Source organism: Ranitomeya variabilis, chromosome 3 (assembly GCF_051348905.1).
Source record: "Ranitomeya variabilis isolate aRanVar5 chromosome 3, aRanVar5.hap1, whole genome shotgun sequence".
NCBI classification, from domain to species: Eukaryota; Metazoa; Chordata; class Amphibia; order Anura; family Dendrobatidae; genus Ranitomeya; species Ranitomeya variabilis.
In genome coordinates, this window is record NC_135234.1 from 418,605,508 (window position 1) to 418,625,748 (window position 20,241).

General features: G+C 45.6%; 1 protein-coding gene across 3 annotated transcripts in view; it reads right to left on the minus strand.

Moving 5' to 3' along the window:
- The window catches only part of RAD51C (RAD51 paralog C), an 82,432-nt gene extending 63,845 nt beyond the window's left edge, over positions 1-18,587 (minus strand). Inside the window, exons 1-2 of one of the 3 annotated variants that reach the window (XM_077296345.1) lie at positions 18,328-18,587; positions 3,814-4,051 (exon numbers count right to left, since the gene is read on the minus strand). In XM_077296345.1, coding sequence (XP_077152460.1) covers positions 3,814-4,051; positions 18,328-18,445 — 356 coding nt within the window. In that variant the 5' untranslated portion in view covers positions 18,446-18,587. The remainder of the gene's footprint in view (positions 1-3,813; positions 4,052-18,327) is intronic. The other 2 variants (XM_077296343.1, XM_077296344.1) reach the window with 2 other exon arrangements.
- Positions 18,588-20,241: the final 1,654 nt, after the last annotated feature.

Sequence of the window (20,241 nt, forward strand, 5' to 3'; positions counted from 1 at the left end):
ACCGTCGTTTTATCGCTAATTTTTCTAGCATTGTGAAACCTTTGACGGATATGACCAAGAAGGGCTCCGATGTAGCTAACTGGGCTCCTGCTGCCGTGGAGGCTTTCCAGGAGTTGAAACGCCGGTTTACTTCGGCGCCTGTTTTGTGCCAGCCTGACGTCTCACTTCCCTTTCAGGTTGAGGTGGATGCTTCGGAGATTGGGGCAGGGGCCGTTTTGTCGCAGAGAGGCCCTGGTTGCTCTGTTATGAAACCTTGTGCCTTTTTCTCTAGGAAGTTTTCGCCTGCCGAGCGAAATTATGATGTGGGCAATCGGGAGTTGTTGGCCATGAAATGGGCATTTGAGGAGTGGCGTCATTGGCTCGAGGGTGCTAAGCATCGTGTGGTGGTCTTGACTGATCACAAAAATCTGATGTATCTCGAGTCTGCTAAACGCCTTAATCCGAGACAGGCCCGCTGGTCATTGTTTTTCTCCCGCTTTGATTTTGTTGTCTCGTATTTACCAGGTTCAAAGAATGTGAAGGCCGATGCTCTTTCCAGGAGCTTTGTGCCTGATGCTCCTGGAGTCACTGATCCTGTTGGTATTCTTAAAGATGGAGTTATCTTGTCAGCTATTTCTCCGGATCTGCGACGTGTGTTGCAGAGATTTCAGGCTGATAGGCCTGAGTCTTGTCCACCTGACAGACTGTTTGTCCCGGATAAGTGGACCAGCAGAGTCATTTCCGAGGTTCATTCCTCTGTGTTGGCAGGTCACCCGGGAATTTTTGGCACCAGAGATCTGGTGGCCAGGTCCTTTTGGTGGCCTTCCTTGTCAAGGGATGTGCGGTCATTTGTGCAGTCCTGTGGGACTTGTGCTCGAGCTAAGCCTTGCTGTTCTCGTGCCAGCGGTTTGCTCTTGCCCTTGCCTGTCCCGAAGAGACCTTGGACACATATCTCCATGGATTTCATTTCTGATCTTCCGCTATCTCAGGGCATGTCCGTTATCTGGGTGATATGTGATCGCTTCTCCAAGATGGTCCATTTGGTTCCTTTGCCTAAGCTGCCTTCCTCTTCCGATCTGGTTCCTGTGTTTTTCCAGAACGTGGTTCGTTTGCACGGCATCCCTGAGAATATTGTGTCAGACAGAGGATCCCAGTTCGTTTCCAGGTTCTGGCGATCCTTTTGTAGTAGGATGGGCATTGATTTGTCGTTTTCGTCTGCTTTCCATCCTCAGACTAATGGACAGACGGAGCGAACCAATCAGACTTTGGAGGCTTATTTGAGGTGTTTTGTCTCTGCTGATCAGGACGATTGGGTGACATTCTTGCCATTGGCTGAGTTTGCCCTTAATAATCGGGCTAGTTCCGCCACCTTGGTTTCGCCTTTTTTCTGCAACTCTGGTTTCCATCCTCGCTTTTCTTCGGGTCATGTGGAGCCTTCTGACTGTCCTGGGGTGGATTCTGTGGTGGATAGGTTGCAGCAGATCTGGAATCATGTGGTGGACAACTTGAAGTTGTCACAGGAGAAGGCTCAGCGCTTTGCCAACCGCCGTCGCGGTGTGGGTCCCCGACTACGCGTTGGGGATTTGGTATGGCTTTCTTCCCGCTTTGTTCCTATGAAGGTCTCCTCTCCCAAATTTAAACCTCGTTTTATTGGGCCTTACAAGATATTGGAAATCCTTAATCCTGTATCTTTTCGTCTGGATCTTCCTGTGTCGTTTGCTATTCACAATGTATTTCATAGGTCCTTGTTGCGGCGGTACATTGTGCCTGTAGTTCCTTCTGCTGAGCCTCCTGCTCCGGTGTTGGTTGAGGGCGAGTTGGAGTACGTGGTGGAGAAGATCTTGGATTCTCGCCTCTCCAGGCGGAGGCTTCAGTACCTGGTCAAGTGGAAGGGCTATGGTCAGGAGGATAATTCCTGGGTGGTCGCCTCTGATGTTCATGCGGCCGATTTAGTTCGTGCCTTTCATGCCGCTCATCCTGATCGCCCTGGTGGTCGTGGTGAGGGTTCGGTGACCCCTCACTAAGGGGGGGGTACTGTTGTGAATTTGCTTTTTGCTCCCTCTAGTGGTTACTAGTTTTTTGACTCTGGTTTTTCTGTCATTCCTTTTATCCGCACCTGGGTCGTTAGTTAGGGGTGTTGCTATATAAGCTCCCTGGACCTTCAGTTCAATGCCTGGCAACGTAGTTATCAGAGCTAGTCTGCTGTGCTCTTGTCTACTGATCCTGGTTCCAGTTATATCAGCTAAGTCTGCCTTTTGCTTTTTGCTATTTGTTTTGGTTTTGTATTTTTGTCCAGCTTGTTCCTAATCTATATCCTGACCTTTGCTGGAAGCTCTAGGGGGGCTGGTGTTCTCCCCCCGGACCGTTAGACGGTTCGGGGGTTCTTGAATTTCCAGTGTGGATTTTGATAGGGTTTTTGTTGACCATATAAGTTACCTTTCTTTATTCTGCTATCAGTAAGCGGGCCTCTCTGTGCTAAACCTGGTTCATTTCTGTGTTTGTCATTTCCTCTTACCTCACCGTTATTATTTGTGGGGGGCTTCTATCCAGCTTTGGGGTCCCCTTCTCTGGAGGCAAGAAAGGTCTTTGTTTTCCTCTACTAGGGGTAGCTAGATTCTCCGGCTGGCGCGTGTCATCTAGAATCAACGTAGGAATGATCCCCGGCTACTTCTAGTGTTGGCGTTAGGAGTAGATATATGGTCAACCCAGTTACCACTGCCCTATGAGCTGGATTTTTGTATTCTGCAGACTTCCACGTTCCTCTGAGACCCTCGCCATTGGGGTCATAACATACGGGACAGATCGGTGGCTTGGGGGGGCGATCGGTGGGGTGGGGGGGCTCACATCAGGGTTTCCAGCCATGGCCGATGATATTGCAGCATCGGCCATGGCTGGATTGTAATATTTCACCAGTTTTTCAGGTGAAATATTACAAATAGCTCTGATTGGCAGTTTCACTTTCAACAGCCAATCAGAGCGATCGTAGCCACGGGGGGGGGGGGGGGGGTGAAGCCACCCCCCCTGGGCTGAAGTACCACTCCCCCTGTCCCTGCAGATCGGGTGAAATTGGAGTTAACCCTTTCACCCGATCTGCAGGGACGTGATCATTCCATGACGCCACATAGGCGTCATGGGTCGGATTGGCACGGGTTTTCATGACGCCTACGTGGCGTCATGGGTCGGGAAGGGGTTAAACTAGGCTGGCTAAAAATGCACTAGATGTAAAAACTATTATGAAACCCTTTGATACATTCTAGTCTAGACTTACACTATCTACCTACTAGACAGGATTAGTAAATCTGCCCTATTGATCTATTTGGTGATTTTAGATATTCTCACCACATTTCAACTGAAAGAAGCAATGTTATCAGTATCACTCAGTAGTGCGGCCCAATGCTGTGGGCTGCAAACTTCAGATAATCCTAGCTTATTATGGAACATTTTAAGATAAAAAGTTGAATTGTTTTTAACATTTTGCTGTAAGGTCACTTTTAAAGAGGACTCAGTTTTATTGCCATTTGATTACTGCTGCTCACCTGAATATATTCTTTATTTTAATCCACCGTGTGGTCATAGTAATATGGGTCATTTTATTTATTACTGATTTTATGGTCTTTTTCAAGAGGTATAGGTCACAGATTAATAATGCAGAACAGCCTAAAGATGCTACAGATGCATCCCCGGAGAATTATGTGCACAACACGCCTTTGGGAAATACTATAAAAAGTTGTACTAAATAAAGGGCCCATCTCTCTGGATTTACGGTATGTGGCAGAGTTAAATATATACATATAAGTAGACAATACTGATTTATACAATTTCCTCTCAACTCACCATAATTGTGTTTTTCCTATACCAGGAGGCCCACAAATTTCGGTGACTTTAGTCAATGGCACACCGCCTCCGAGAAGGTCATCCAATGCTGAGCAGAATGTTATAATGGACGCTTGCGCTTGTTCCTGTTCTAGTAGCGCCAAAGCTGTATGTTTCAGGGATGTGGATGCGTCTTTTTGGTTCTCTCGCCGCAGAATCCGCAGGACTTTCACAGCATTGTCCTCAGATAATCCAGCCTCTGCAGCAATGGAAAAGTACATATCAAACATCCGCCTGCAGTTTCTAAAAATGATATGGAGCAGAGAACAGCACAAGTATGTAAACCATGTTCATTAACGAGGATGGCCACTGCTTTTCTTATTGATGGTCTAATCTTAGGATAGAAGTGGGGGTGCGACACCTGGCACCCCACCGGTCAGTTGCCAGCCAGAAGTTCTCAAACTCTGAACTCTGCCGAAACACAACAGCTACTAAAAAACTATAGTGGCTGCAGCCAGGTACTACAGATCCATCCCCTATTCATTTTAATGGGGGTAGATCTGTAGTACCCGGACCAGCCACTATGGAAATGACAGAGCTGCTGTCTTCTAGCAGAATCCAAGAATTTCCTTAAGGACCTCTCTAAAATTAGGAAACACATGGGCTCTGATTCATCAGAAAACTGCTGCAAAACACTTTGAAAAATGTTGTGACATTTGGGGTTTACATACGAGTTTGGGGCAGCATTGCCCCATATTGATCAGTAGTTGCGTTGTTTCTTATGCTAGAAATGCTACGCCAGTCTATGACTGGAGTAACTCTTCTGGTGATGGGCACATCACTTATAAGATGGGCTTCTTAATAAATTTGATCCATCTTAATCCTACACGCCCAACAGGAGTATGAAATGCATGTCTTAATGAATTGGTGTCAGGATGACTATAGTAAAGAATCACACCCCCACAATGATGAACACGTTTTAAGGGTGGCATGGGAAAATGGTCTTGACTGATTTGCCATACCACAGAATATAACTGGAGAATCGTTTGCCCATTTCGGAATATTAACAAGGGAGATTTGTAACAAAACGTTCTGAGGCTGAAAATCCATCCATATGGCATAATAGGGTTTTCTTCAGCAAGGGCAGGAATTTGATAAATGTGAAAAAAGCAAATCTCAAACCTGGGGTCTGACATGGGAACAGTGTTACTGAATGGAGCTAGTCCTAATGCAGAGCCTGGGCACTGTAGACCTCAATCAGATGTCCATGAATCAAATTCATGGTTTTCATGCATAGAACATGTACCCATTATAGTCTATGGAGCTGTCCAGACCATGTGTCCTCAAGAAAAATCACATAGACATCTGTTTTTCATTATCCGTGTCACAGATGAGAAAAACCCATACAAGTCTAGAATCACTGACCGCACACAGACAGAATTAATGTGCAGTCCGATTTTATCGGAGGTGGAGAGAAAAAAAAGTTTCTCCATTCATTCTGTCCATGAAAATCAGATTGCACTTGGATGTAATCCGAGTGTGGACCGATTCTTTTGACAGACCCATAGACATGAATGAGCGAGTGCTTAAACCAAGGATCGTACTCGCCCAAGATATACATTCGTCTGCACGAGCCCTAAGGAAAGGTCATCAATATAAAAGTAGTGTCCAACCATCTTAAAGGAAATCTGTCACCAGGTTTGACCGATATGATATGCCACAGTCTATAATGCTGTATATCTGCCCCTGATCTTGACCGCAACAAAAGAAAAACACTTTATTTTACTCACGGGGCGGTCAGGTCCAAGGGGTGTATGTATGTATATATATACAGTGTATATATATATATATATATATATATATATATATATATATATATATATATATATATATGTATATATATATATATATATATATATATATATATATATATATATATATATATATATATATATATATATATATATATATATATATATTATATACAGTGCTCAATAAGATAAAGGGAACACTTAAACAACAGAATATAACTCCAAATAAATCAAACTTCTGTGAAATCAAACTGTCCACTTAGGAAGCAACACTGACAATCAATTTCACATGCTGTACCACTCAGTACCAATGCTTTTTGGCTGAAGTTTTGGGCACTTTTGATTGAAAGTTGGTTGTGCTTTCATATTCGTGGTAGCATGAGACGGACTCTACAACCCACACAAGTGGCTCAGGTAGTGCAGCTCATCCAGGATGGCACATCAATGCAAGCTGTCGCAAGAAGGTTTGCTGTGTCTGTCAGCGTAGTGTCCAGAGGCTGGAGGTGCTACCAGGGGACAGGCCAGTACACCAGGAGATGTGGAGGGGGCCGGAGGAGGGCAACAATCCAGCAGCAGGACCGCTACCTCAGCCTTTGTGCAAGGAGGAACAAGAGGAGCACTGCCAGAGCCCAGCAAAATTACCTCCAGCAGGCCAGAAATGTGCATGTGTCTGCACAAAGCACCAGGATTGGCAAATTCACCACTGGCGCCCTGTGCTCTTCACAGATGACAGCAGGTTCACACTGAGCATGTGACAGAGTCTGGAGACGACATGGAAAGCGATCTGATGCCTGCAATATCCTTCAGCATGACCGGTTTGGCAGTGGGTCAGTAATGGTGTGGGGTGGCATTTCTTTGGAGGGCCGCACAGCCCTCCATGTGCTCGCCAGAGGTAGCCTGACTGCCATTAGGTACCGAGATGAGATCCTCAGACCCTTTGTGAGAACATATGCTGGTGCGGTTGGCCCTGGGTTCCTCCTAATGCATGACAATGCCAGACCTCATGTGGCTGGAGTGTGTCAGCAGTTCCTGCAAGATGAAGGTATTGAAGCTATGGACTGGCCCCCCTGTTCCTCAGACCTGAATCCAATTGAACACATCTGGGACATCATGTCTCGCTCCATCCACCAAAGTCACGTTGCACCACAGACTGTCCAGGAGTTGGCGGATGCTAGTTGGTGGCCCGATTCTTATGCATCGGGTATTCTAGAATATGTATGTATGTATGTATATATATAGCAGCCACATAGCATATAGCAGAGGCTACATAACACAGACAGCCACGTAGTATATAGCACAGCCATGTAGTATATAGAAGCCATGTAGTCTATAATACAGCCACGTAGTATATAACACAGCCCACGTAGTATATAACACTGCGCACGTATTATATAACACTGCTCACGTAGTATATAACACTGCCACGCAGTATATAACACTGCCCACATAGTATATAACACTGCCCACGTAGTATATAACATTGCCCACGTAGTATATAACACTGCCCACGTATTATATAACACTGCCCACGTATTATATAACACTGCCACGTAGTGTATAACACTGCCCACGTAGTATATAACACTGCCCACGTAGTATATACCACTGTCCACGTAGTATATAACACTGCCCACGTAGTATATAACACTGCCTACGTAGTATATAACACTGCCCCGTAGTATATAACACTGCCCCGTAGTATATAACACTGCCCACGTATTATATAACACTGCCCACGTAGTATATAACACAGCCCACGTAGTATATAACACTGCGCACGTAGTATATAACACTGCCCACGTAGTATATAACACTGCCTACGTAGTATATAACACAGCCCACGTAGTATATAACACTGCCCACGTAGTATATAACACTGCCCCGTAGTATATAACACAGCCCACGTAATATATAGCATCCAAGCAGTATATAACACAGCCCACATAGTATATAACACTGCCCACGTATTATATAACACTGTGTACGTAGGATATAACACTACCCATGTAGTATATAACACTGCCCACGTAGTATATAACACTGCCATGTAGTATATAACACAGCCCACGTAGTATATAACACTGTCCACGTAGTATATAGCTTGGTTCAAATCCTGCGCCAATTCGCGGGCGGACTGGGCCTGTCCCACCCCCGGCCGTGAATTCGCGCGTGATTTGAACCACGCTTCACTGATTGGTCGCGGCAAGCCGGCAGCGACCAATCAGAGACAGGCGCAGTCCGGCGTGGTTCAAATCCCGCGCCAATTCATGGCCGGACTGGGCCTGTCCCACCCCCGGCCACGATTTGAACCACGCTTCGCTGATTGGTTGCAGCCAGCCGGCGGGACCAATTAGCGACATTGCCGCGGGATTTAAATCATGTTTCACTGATCGGTCGCGCTTGGTCATGGCCAGCTGGCGCGACCAATCAGCGACATTGGCGCGGGATTTAAATCACGCTTCGGCTGGCCGCGACCAATCAGCGAAGCGTGATTTAAATCCTGCAGCAATGTCGCTGATTGGTCACGTGCGACCAATCAGCGAAGCGGTGTTTAAATCCCGTGCCAATGTCACTGATTGGTCGCGCTGGCTGGGCGCGACCAATCAGCGACGGGCACAGTCCGGCTGCGAATTGGCCCCTCCCTACTCCCCTGCAAGTCAGTGGCCCGTCCATACTCCCCCCCAGTCAGCACCCACATAGCGTTAACCGGACTGCCTTACACCGCGGGATAACGCGGTGTAAGGCAGTCCGTTAACGCTGCCATTAACCCTCTGTGTGACCAACTTTTTACTATTCATATTGCCTATGCATGAGAACAAGAAGAGAGGAAATAATCCAAAAAGATAACTTTATGTCTTTATATAAAATTGCTTTATTAAAGTGCAAATATCAGAAGGCAATGGTGACAACATAGTCACCCAAATAATAACTTAAAAACAAGTAACAGATGAAGACACCCGGAAAAGGTAGCTGCTGACCCGAAATAAATAGATGTTTAGTATCACCATATACATTTACGGGTCAATTATTACCAACAGGGTTAAATGACCAATGGCTCAAAGGCGCCCCTTGACGAAGGGTTCCGAAACGCGCGTTGGGGCGGACACCAGGACGTTGCAGCTGCCTGTCACAAGACCTCCAGGGTGATGTACTTATTTGTTACTTTTTTGCCCTATTAAAGCCTTGTTCTATGTTCATATTAATGTTACACTGACTGATACGTTATATTGTGATACTATTTTATGGCTGTGGGCTATTTTGTAGACGGGCCTTTGAGCCATTGGTCATTTAACCCTGTTGGTAATAATTGACCCTTAAATGTATATGGTGATACTAAACATCTATTTATTTCGGGTCAGCAGCTACCTTTTCCGGGTGTCTTCATCTGTTACTTGTTTTTAAGTTATTATTTGGGTGACTATGTTGTCACCATTGCCTTCTGATATTTGCACTTTAATAAAGCAATTTTATATAAAGACATAAAGTTATCTTTTTGGATTTATTCCTCTCTTCTTGTTCTCATGTTGTTTATGATAACTGTCTTGAATCCAATACTAAGGCGGAAAATAGTGTTTTTGGGAAGTACTACTAACTAGTATACGATTGGAATAATATCTTCCCAGATGGTACATTATAGTTATATTCTGCCATTGGCTACCCCCTTCTTTTTTCAATGCCTATGCAGCATCAATAGTAAAAGCACATAATGCTAAAAATAATAAAAAATCATTATCTACTCACCCTCCGGCAGCCCCCGGATCCAGCCCAGGCCTTTCCCGCTCCTCGCGCACCGCTCCGGTCCCCAGAATGCATTGCAGCAATGACCGAAGATGACGTAGCGGTCTCGCGAGACTGCTACATCATCACGTGTTATGCCTGCAGCATTTCCGGGTCTGTCACCGCTTTTGACAAATGTGACCAACTTTTTACTATTGATGCTGCCTATGCAGCATCAATAGTAAAAAAGATATAATGTTAAAAATAATTAAAAAAAAATAAAAAATCGTGATATTCTCACCTTCCGTCGCTTCCGCAGCAGCTTTTCCTGCAGCTCGCGATGCTCTGGTCCCACCGCTTCGCTGATTGGTCGCGCCCAGCCGGCGCAACCAATCAGCGAAGCGGTGTTTAAATCCCGCGCCAATGTCGCTGATTGACATACAGTCATGGGCAAAAGTATTGACACCCCTGCAATTCTGTCAGATAATACTCAGTTTCTTCCTGAAAATGATTGCAAACACAAATTCTTTGATATTATTATCTTCATTTAATTTGTCTTAAAACACAAAAAGAATTGCTCTAAAGCCAAATTGGATATAATTCCACACCAAACATAAAAAAGGGGGTGGACAAAAGTATTGGCACTGTTCGAAAAATCATGTGATGCTTCTCTAATTTGTGTAATTAACAGCACTTGTAACTTATCTGTGGCACCTAACAGGTGTTGGCAATAACTAAATCACACTTGCAGCCAGCTGACATGGATTAAAGTTGACTCAACCTCTGTCCTGTGTCCTTGTGTGTACCACATTGAGCATGGAGAAAAGAAAGAAGACCAAAGAACTGTCTGAGGACTTGAGAAACCAAATTGTGAGGAAGCATGAGCAATCTCAAGGCTACAAGTCCATCTCCAAAGACCTGAATGTTCCTGTGTCTACCGTGCGCAGTGTCATCAAGAAGTTTAAAGCCCATTGCACTGTGGCTAACCTCCCTAGATGTGGACGGAAAAGAAAAATTGACAAGAGATTTCAACACAAGATTGTGCGGATGTTGGATAAAGAACCCCGACTAACATCCAAACAACTTCAAGCTGCCCTGCAGTCCGAGGGTACAACAGTGTCCACCCTTACTATCTGTCGGTGTCTGAATGAAAAGGGACTGTATGGTAGGAAACCCAGGAAGACCCCACTTCTTACCCCGAGACATAAAAAAGCCAGGCTGGAGTTTGCCAAAACTTACCTGAAAAAGCCTAAAACGTTTTGGAAGAATGTTCTCTGGTCAGATGAGACAAAAGTAGAGCTTTTTGGGCAAAGGCATCAACATAGAGTTTACAGGAGAAAAAAAGAGGCATTCAAAGAAAAGAACACGGTCCCTACAGTCAAACATGGCGGAGGTTCCCTGATGTTTTGGGGTTGCTTTGCTGCCTCTGGCACTGGACTGCTTGACTGTGTGCATGGCATTATGAAGTCTGAAAACTACCAACAAATTTTGCAGCATAATGTAGGGCCCAGTGTGAGAAAGCTGGGTCTCCCTCAGAGGTCATGGGTCTTCCAGCAGGACAATGACCCAAAACACACTTCAAAAAGCACTAGAAAATGGTTTGAGAGAAAGCACTGGAGACTTCTAAGGTGGCCAGCAATGAGTCCAGACCTGAATCCCATAGAACACCTGTGGAGAGATCTAAAAATGGCAGTTTGGAGAAGGCACCCTTCAAATATCAGGGACCTGGAGCAGTTTGCCAAAGAAGAATGGTCTAAAATTCCAGCAGAGCATTGTAAGAAACTCATTGATGGTTACCGGAAGCGGTCGGTTGCAGTTATTTTGGCTAAAGGTTGTGCAACCAAGTATTAGGCTGAGGGTGCCAATACTTTTGTCTAGCCCATTTTTGGAGTTTTGTTTGAAATGATCAATGTTTTGCTTTTTGCTTCATTCTCTTTTGTGTTTTTTCATTTAAGACAAATTAAATGAAGATAACAATACCAAAGAATTTGTGTTTGCAATCATTTTCAGGAAGAAACTGAGTATTATCGGACAGAATTGCAGGGGTGTGAATACTTTTGGCCATGACTGTATATACCAGGATAAGAGACATATATACAAGGCTGGGGGATATATACACCAGGATAATTGACATACAGTGAAGGAAATGGAAGCTGGAATCGGCTACAAAACCATAAGACGTTGGGTGAGAAGAAGACAACTGTTGATGCAATAGTAAGAAAATGGGAGCAATACAAAATGACTGTCACTCAACGTCGATCTAGGGCACCATGCAAAATCTCATCTCGTGGGGTATCCTTGATCATGAGGAAGGTGAGAGATGAGCCTAAAACCACACGGGGGGGAACTTGTTAATGATCTCAAGGCAGCTGGGACCACAGTCACCAAGAAAACCATTGGTAACACATTACGCCGTAAAGGTTTAAAATCCTACAGTGCCCGCAAGGTCCCCCTGCTCAAGAAGGCAGATGTGCAGGCCCGTCTGAAGTTTGCCAATGAAAACCTGAATGATTCTGTGAGTGACTGGGAGAAGGTGCTGAGGCCAGATGAGACAAAAAAATGAGGTTTTTGGGATTAACTCAACTCGCCGTGTTTGGAGGAAGAGAAATGCTGCCTATGACCCAAAGAACACCATCCCCACTATCAATTGTGGAGGTGGAAATATTATGTTTTGGGGGTGTTTCTCTGCTAAGGACACATGACTACTTCACCGCATCAATGGGAGAATTGATGAAGTGACAATCTCCTACCCTCCGCCAGGACATTAAAAATGGGTCGTGGCTGGGTCTTTCAGCAAGACAATGACCCAAATCATACAGCCAAGGCAACAAAGGAGTGGCTCAAAAAGAAGCACATTAAAAGGAACCTGTCGATATAAGATATGGCCACTGCCTTTCAGGGTTTATCTACAGCATTCTATAATTCCAATGGGTGTCGCAGGTCCGGATCTGGCGCCTCCTATCTTCTTGTGAGGCCCCCTTCCTGTTGCTTTATTTTTCCCCGGCATCGCGCTCCTGTGCAGGCGTACTTATATGGCCTGTTGAGAGCAGAGTAAAGTACTGCAGTGCGCAAGTGCCGGGAAAGGTCAGAGAGGCCCAGTGCCTGCGCACTGCACCTGCCTGTGCAGGAGTGCGATGCTGGGGAAAAATAAAGCAACAGGAGGGCGGCATCGCAAGATGGGAGGCGCCGGACCCGCGACACCAATCAGACTAGACCGCACCGGACCGTTCCCCGGTGAATACAATAACACTTATTTTTCTTATCTTTCAGGTCGGACTGGGGGCTTATCTACAGCATTACAGAATGCTGTAGATAAGCCCTGAAAGGCAGTGGCCACATCTTAAAACTGCTGACAGGTTCCCTTTAAGGTCATAGAGTGGCCTAGCCAGTCTCCAGACCTTAATCCCATAGAAAACTTATGGACGGAGTTGAAGCTCTGAGTTGCCAAGTGACAGCCTCAAAATGTTAATGATTTAGTGATGATCTGCAAAGAGGAGTGAACCAAAATTCCTCCTGACATGTGCGCAAACCTCATCATCAACTACAAAAAATGTTTGACTGCTGTGCTTGCCAATAAGGGTTTTGCCACCAAGTATTAAAGGGAACCTGTCACCCCAAAATTCGAGAATGAGCTGTGGCCACCGGCATCAGGGGCTTATCTACAGTATTCTGTAATGCTGTAGATAAGCCCCCGATGTTACCTGAAAGATAAGAAAAAAGAGGTTAGATTATACTCACCCAGGGGCGGTCCCGCTGCGGTCCGGTGGGCGTCGCGGTCCAGTCCGGCGCCTCCCATCTTCTTACGATGACGTCCTCTTCTTGTGTTCACACTCCGGCGCAGGCGTATTTTGTCTTCCCTGTTGAGGGCAGAGCAAAGTACTGCAGTGCGCAGGTGCCGGGCCTCTCTGACCTTTCCCGATGCCTGCGCACTGCTGTACTTTGCTCTGCCCTCAAGAGCGTGAACACAAGAAGAGTACGTCATCCTAAGAAGATGGGAGGCACCAGACCGCGACGCCCATCAGACCCGAACGGGGACCGCCCCTGGGTGAGTATAATCTAACCTCTTTTTCTTATCTTTCAGAATACATCGGGGCTTATCTACAACATTACAGAATGTTGTTGATAAGCCTCTGATGCCGGAGGCCGCAGCTCATACTCGAATTTTGGAGTGACAGGTTCCCTTTAAGTCTTGTTTGCCAGAGGTTTCAAATATTTATTTCTCACTAAAAATAAATTTATGCAATGTGATTTTCTGGATTTTATTTTTGATATTCTATCTCTCAATGTTAACCCCTTTACCCCCAAGGGTGGTTTGCACGTTAATGACCGGGCCAATTTTTACAATTCTGACCACTGTCCCTTTATGAGGTTATAACTCTGGAACGCTTCAACGGATCTTGGCAATTCTGACATTGTTTTCTCGTGACATATTGTACTTCATGATAGTGGTAATTTCTTCGATACAACTTGCGTTTATTTGTGAAAAAAAAACGGAAATTTGGCGAAAATTTTGAAAATTTCACAATTTTCCAACTTTGAATTTTTATGCCCTTAAATCACAGAGATATGTCACACAAAATACTTAATAGGTAACATTTCCCACATGTCTACTTTACATCAGCACAATTTAGGAACCAAAATTTGTCTTTGTTAGGAAGTTATAAGGGTTAAAAGTTGACCAGCAATTTCTCATTTTACACCACCATTTTTTTTTAGGGACCACATCTCATTTGAAGTCATTTTCAGGGGTCTATATGATAGAAAATAGCCAAGTGTGACACCATTCTAAAAACTGCACCCCTCAAGGTGCTCAACACCACATTCAAGAAGTTTATTAACCCTTCAGGTGTTTCACAGGAATTTTTGGAATGTTTAAATAAAAATTAACATTTAACTTTTTTTTTTTACACAAAATTTATTTCAGCTCCAATTTGTTTTATTTTACCAAGGGTAACAGGAGAAAATGGACCCCAAAAGTTGTTGTTGTTTTCACAAAAATTATCTTTTCGCCCCCAATTTTTTATTTTCCCAAGGGTTAGAGAAGAAATTGGACCCCAAAAGTTGTTGTGCAATTTGACCTGAGTACGCCGATACCTCATATGTGGGGGTAAACCACTGTTTGGGCGCATAGCAGAGCTCGGAAGGGAAGGAGCGCCATTTGACTTTTCAATGCAAAATTGACTGGAATTAAGATGGGACGCCATGTTGCGTTTGGAGAGCCCCTGATGTGCATAAACATTGAAACCCCCCCACAAGTGACACCATTTTGGAAAGTAGACCCCTTAAGGAACTTATCTAGATGTGTGGTGAGCACTTTGACCCAACAAGTGCTTCACAGAAGTTTAGAATGCAGAGCCATAAAAATAAAAAATCATATTTTTTCACAAAAATGATCTTTTCGCCCCCAATTTTTTATTTTCCCAAGGGTAAGAGAAGAAATTGGACCCCAAAAGTTGTTGTGCAATTTGTCCTGAGTACGCTGATACCCCATATGTGGGGGTAAACGACTGTTTGGGTACATGGCAGAGCTCGGAAGGGAAGGAGCGCCCTTTGACTTTTCAATGCAAAATTGACTGGAATTGAGAAGGGACACCATGTCGCGTTTGGAGAGCCCCTGATGTGCCTAAACTTTAAACCCCCCCACAAGTGACACCATTTTGGAAAGTAGACCCCCTAAGGAACTTATCTAGATGTGTTTTGAGAGCTTTGATCCCCCAAGTGTTTCACTACAGTTTATAACGCAGAGCCGTGAAAATAAAAATTATTTTTTTTTTTCAGAAAAATGATTTTTTAGCCCCCAGTTTTGTATTTTCACAAGGGTAACAGGAGAAATTGGACCCCAAAAGTTGTTGTCCAATTTGTCCTGAGTAAGCTGATACCCCATATGTGGGGGGGAACCACTGTTTGGGCGCATGGCAGAGCTCGGGAGGGAAGGAGCGCCATTTGGAATGCAGACTTAGATGGATTGGTTTGCAGGCGTCACGTTGCATTTGCAGAGCCCCTGATGTACCCAAACAGTAGAAACCCCCCACAAGTGACCCCATATTGGAAACTAGACCTCCCAAGGAACGTATCTAGATGTGTTGTGAGAACTTTGAACCCCCAAGTGTTTCACTACAGTTTACAACGCAGAGCCGTGAAAATAAACATGTCACCATGTCGCGTTTGGAGAGCCCCTGATGTGCCTAAACTTTAAACCCCCCCACAAGTGACACCATTTTGGAAAGTAGACCCCCTAAGGAACTTATCTAGATGTGTTTTGAGAGCTTTGATCCCCCAAGTGTTTCACTACAGTTTACAACGCAGAGCCGTGAAAATAAAAAAATCTTTTTTTTCCCACAAAAATGATTTTTAGCCCCCCAAATTTATATTTTCCCAAGGGTAACAAGAGAACTTGGACCCCAAAAGTTGTCCAATTTGTCCCGAGTACGCTGATGCCCCATATGTTGGGGTAAACCCCTGTTTGGGCGCACGGGAAAGCTCGGAAGGGAAGGAGCACTGTTTTACTTTTTCAATGCAGAATTGGCTGGAATTGAGATCGGACGCCATGTCGCGTTTGGAGAGCCCCTGATGTGCCTAAACAGTGGAAACTCCCCAATTCTAACAAACCCTAATCCAAACACACCCCTAACCCTAATCCCAACGTAACCCTAACCACACCCCTAACCCTGACACACCCCTAACTCTAATCCCAACCCTAATCCCAACCGTAAATGTAATCCAAACCCTAACCCTAACTTTAGCCCCAACCCTAACCCTAACTTTAGCTCCAACCCTAACTTTCGCCCCAACCCTAGCCCTAACCCTAGCCCTAACCCTATCCCTAACCCTAATGGGAAAATGGAAATAAATACATTTTTTTAATTTTATTATTTTTCCGTAACTAAGGCTACTTTCACACTAGCCGTGTTGTGGCGGACCGTCGGCACAAAAAACGCTACATGTAACGTTTTTTGCCGCCGACGGTCCGCTTTTTCCGACCGCGCATGCGCGGCCGGAACTCCGCCCCCACCTCCCCGCACCTCACAATGGGGCAGCAGATGCGCTGAAAAAATGCATCCGCTGCCCCCGTTGTGCGGCGTATACAACGCTAGCGTTGGTAACCTCGGCTCGACGCACTGCGACGGGCCGAGCCCGACGCTAGTGTGAAAGTAGCCTAAGGGGGTGATGAAGGGGGGTTTGATTTACTTTTATAGCATTTTTTATAGCGGATTTTTATGATTGGCAGCTGTCACACACTAAAAGACGCTTTTTATAGCAAAAAAGTTTTTGCGTCTCCACATTTTGAGACCTATAATTTTTCCATATTTTGGTCCACAGAGTCATGTGAGGTCTTGTTTTTTGCGGGATGAGTTGATGTTTTTATTGGTAACATTTTCGGACATGTGACCGTTTTTGATCGCTTTTTATTCCGATTTTTGTGAGGCAGAATGACCAAAAACCAGCTATTCATGATTTTCTTTTTGGGGGGGCGTTTATACCATTCCACGTTTGGTAAAATTGATAAAGCAGTTTTATTCTTCGGGTCAGTACGATTACAGCGATACCTCATTTATATCATTTTTTTATGTTTTGGCGCTTTTATACGATAAAAACTATTTTATAGAGTAAATAATTATTTTGGCATCGCTTTATTCTGAGGACTATAACTTTTTTATTTTTTCTTTGATGACGCTGTATGGCGGCTCATTTTTTGCGGGACAAGATGACGTTTTCAGCGGTACCATGGTTATTAATATCCGTCTTTTTGATCGCGTGTTATTCCACTTTTTGTTCAGCGGTATGATAATAAAGCGTTTTTTGCCTCATTTTTTTTTTCCCCTACGGTGTTCACTGAAAGGGTTAACTAGTGGGACAGTTTTATAGGTTGGGTCGTTACGGACGCGGCGATACTAAATATGTGTACTTTTATTGTTTTTTTTTTATTTAGATAAAGAAATGTATTTATGGGAATAATATATATATATTTTTTTTCTTTATTTAGGAATTTTTATCGCTGATCTGACAGTTTGCACAGCACTCTGTCAGATCGGCGATCTGACTTACAGTGCTGCAGGCTTACCAAGCGCTTGCTCTGAGCAGGCACTCGGTAAGCCACCTCCCTCCCTGCAGGACCCGGATGCCGCGGCCATTTTGGATCCGGGCCTGCAGGGAGGAGGAGGGAATGGACCCTTGCAGCAACGCGATCACATCGCGTTGCTCCGGGGGTCTAAGGGAAGCACGCAGGGAGCCCCCTCCCTGCGCGATGCTTCCCTGTACCGCGATCATGTTTGATCGCAGTGTGCCAGGGGTTCATGTGTCGGAGGCAGTCCGTGACCGCTCCTGGCACATAGTGCCAGATGTCAGCTGCGATAGTCAGCTGACACTGGCCGTGAGCGCGGCCGATCGCGCTGGACGTACTATCCCGTCGGTGGTCATACGGGCCCACCCCACATGGACGGGATAGTACGTCCAATGTCAGAAAGGGGTTAAAATTAACCTACGCTTAAAATTATAGAATGTTCCTGTCTTTGTCAGTGGGAAAACTTTCAAAATCAGCAAGGGATCAAATACTTATTTCCCCCACTGTAAATACCAGGATGTGGCCCAGGATAAGGGCCATATATACCAGGATGGGGGTAGGAGCGCCCATTGGCCTCCAGTTACGCCACTGCAGAGTTGCCTTCTGCTGTATGTGGCTCACGCCTAACTGTACACAGTACAATAGAGTGCAGTGGATACAAAAGCCTGTTAGACTGCAGCCCTGCTCTGCAGCATAGAGCTCCCGGCCTGACAGCTGTAGTAATCTATGCACTCGGTGCCGGCCGGCCTTTATGAGAGCGAGATACCTTTGGTGGGCGGTCTAGTTCGTGCTCGCCTCCAATAGCGGCCTGTGTGGGCGTGGCTACAAGAGAAACAGGGCGGCTCCGGTCCCACCGCTCTATGTCCAGTAACAGTTCTGGTAGCGCCGCTGCTCTGTCTGTAGGTGCCGGCAGATGAGCAGCGCTGCAGATAGCGGAGCACTCACCTCTAGCGAGCTCACCGGCATTCACGGCCACTACGTCCTGCAGAGTACGGAAGCCGGAAGCGACCAGTCTCGTCCTTACAGAAGGCGCCAATGGAAAGCTCCCGACCTCACGCTGCATACTACAGGCGGTCACTCTGTTACCCGTCCGCTGGCGGGAAGAAAACTGCTAGCCGTGCACGCTGCCGGGAAGCCGCCTGAGCGCTGACTACACGAGACCGGCCTCCTCTACTGTAGCGGCGAGCCCCACCTGCTGGCTCCTCGCTTGTAGTGCAGCAGCTCTACTATCGGATCGATGTGATCCGTGCAGCTGCATCAGCCACAGCCGTCCCCTACTCACAGCACCCCCCTGTGCTCTCAGTAGGCATTGCAGCATCTGTCCTCCGTATCAGTTGCCTAGGGAACATGAGCAGCAGCCCTTGCGCTTCTGTCTGATGCTTCTCAAGAAATCTGCTGCATTTTGTATAACGCCACAGAGAAGCCCCCCACCTCCCACCCACCACAGAGGTGACGGGGTGTAATAATCAGCCATTACTGTGCCGTGTAGCAGGGACGTGGCACAATTTGTGGCATTTCATTACAACTGCCGAATTCTTTCTAGTCCAAGTTTGCGCTGCTATTGTAAAACATGGCGGCTGTGTCCATACCTCCCAACTTTTGAAGACGGGAAAGAGGGACATAGTTTGCGGCGCGCGGCTGCAAATTTTAGGCCACGCCTCTGACCACACCCATTCATAACTAGTCACACCCAAAACAAAAAAATATGGCCACACAGTGCTCCATACTGTATAATGGCCACACAGTGCTCCATACTGTATAATGACCCCACATGACGCTCCATACTGTATAATGACCCCACATGACGCTCCATACTGTATAATGACCCCACATGACGCTCCATACTGTATAATGACCCCACATGACGCTCCATACTGTATAATGACCCCACATGATGCTCCATACTGTATAATGACCGCACATGACGCTCCATACTGTATAATGACCGCACATGACGCTCCATACTGTATAATGACCCCACATGACGCTCCATACTGTATAATGACCGCACATGATGCTCCATACTGTATAATGACCCCACATGATGCTCCATACTGTATAATGACCGCACATGACGCTCCATACTGTATAATGACCCCACATGACGCTCCATACTGTATAATGACCGCACATGATGCTCCATACTGTATAATGACCCCACATGATGCTCCATACTGTATAATGACCGCACATGACGCTCCATACTGTATAATGACCCCACATGACGCTCCATACTGTATAATGACCCCACATGACGCTCCATACTGTATAATGACCCCACATGACGCTCCATACTGTATAATGACCGCACATGACGCTCCATACTGTATAATGACCGCACATGACGCTCCATACTGTATAATGGCCGCACATGACGCTCCATACTGTATAATGGCCGCACATGATGCTCCATACTGTATAATGACTGCACATGATGCTCCATACTGTATAATGTCCGCACATGATGCTGCATACTGTATTATGACCGCACATGATGCTGCATACTGTATAATGGCCGCACATGATGCTCCATACTGTATAATGATCGCACATGATGCTCCATACTGTATAATGACTGCACATGATGCTCCATACTGTATAATGACCGCACATGATGTTCCATACTGTATGATGACCGCACATGATGCTCCATACTGTATAATGACCGCACATGATGCTCCATACTGTATAATGACCGCACATGATGCTGCATACTGTATAATGACCGCACATGATGCTCCATACTGTATAATGACTGCACATGATGCTCCATACTGTATACTGGCTGCACATGATGCTCCATACTGTATAATGACTGCACATGATGCTCCATACTGTATACTGGCTGCACATGATGCT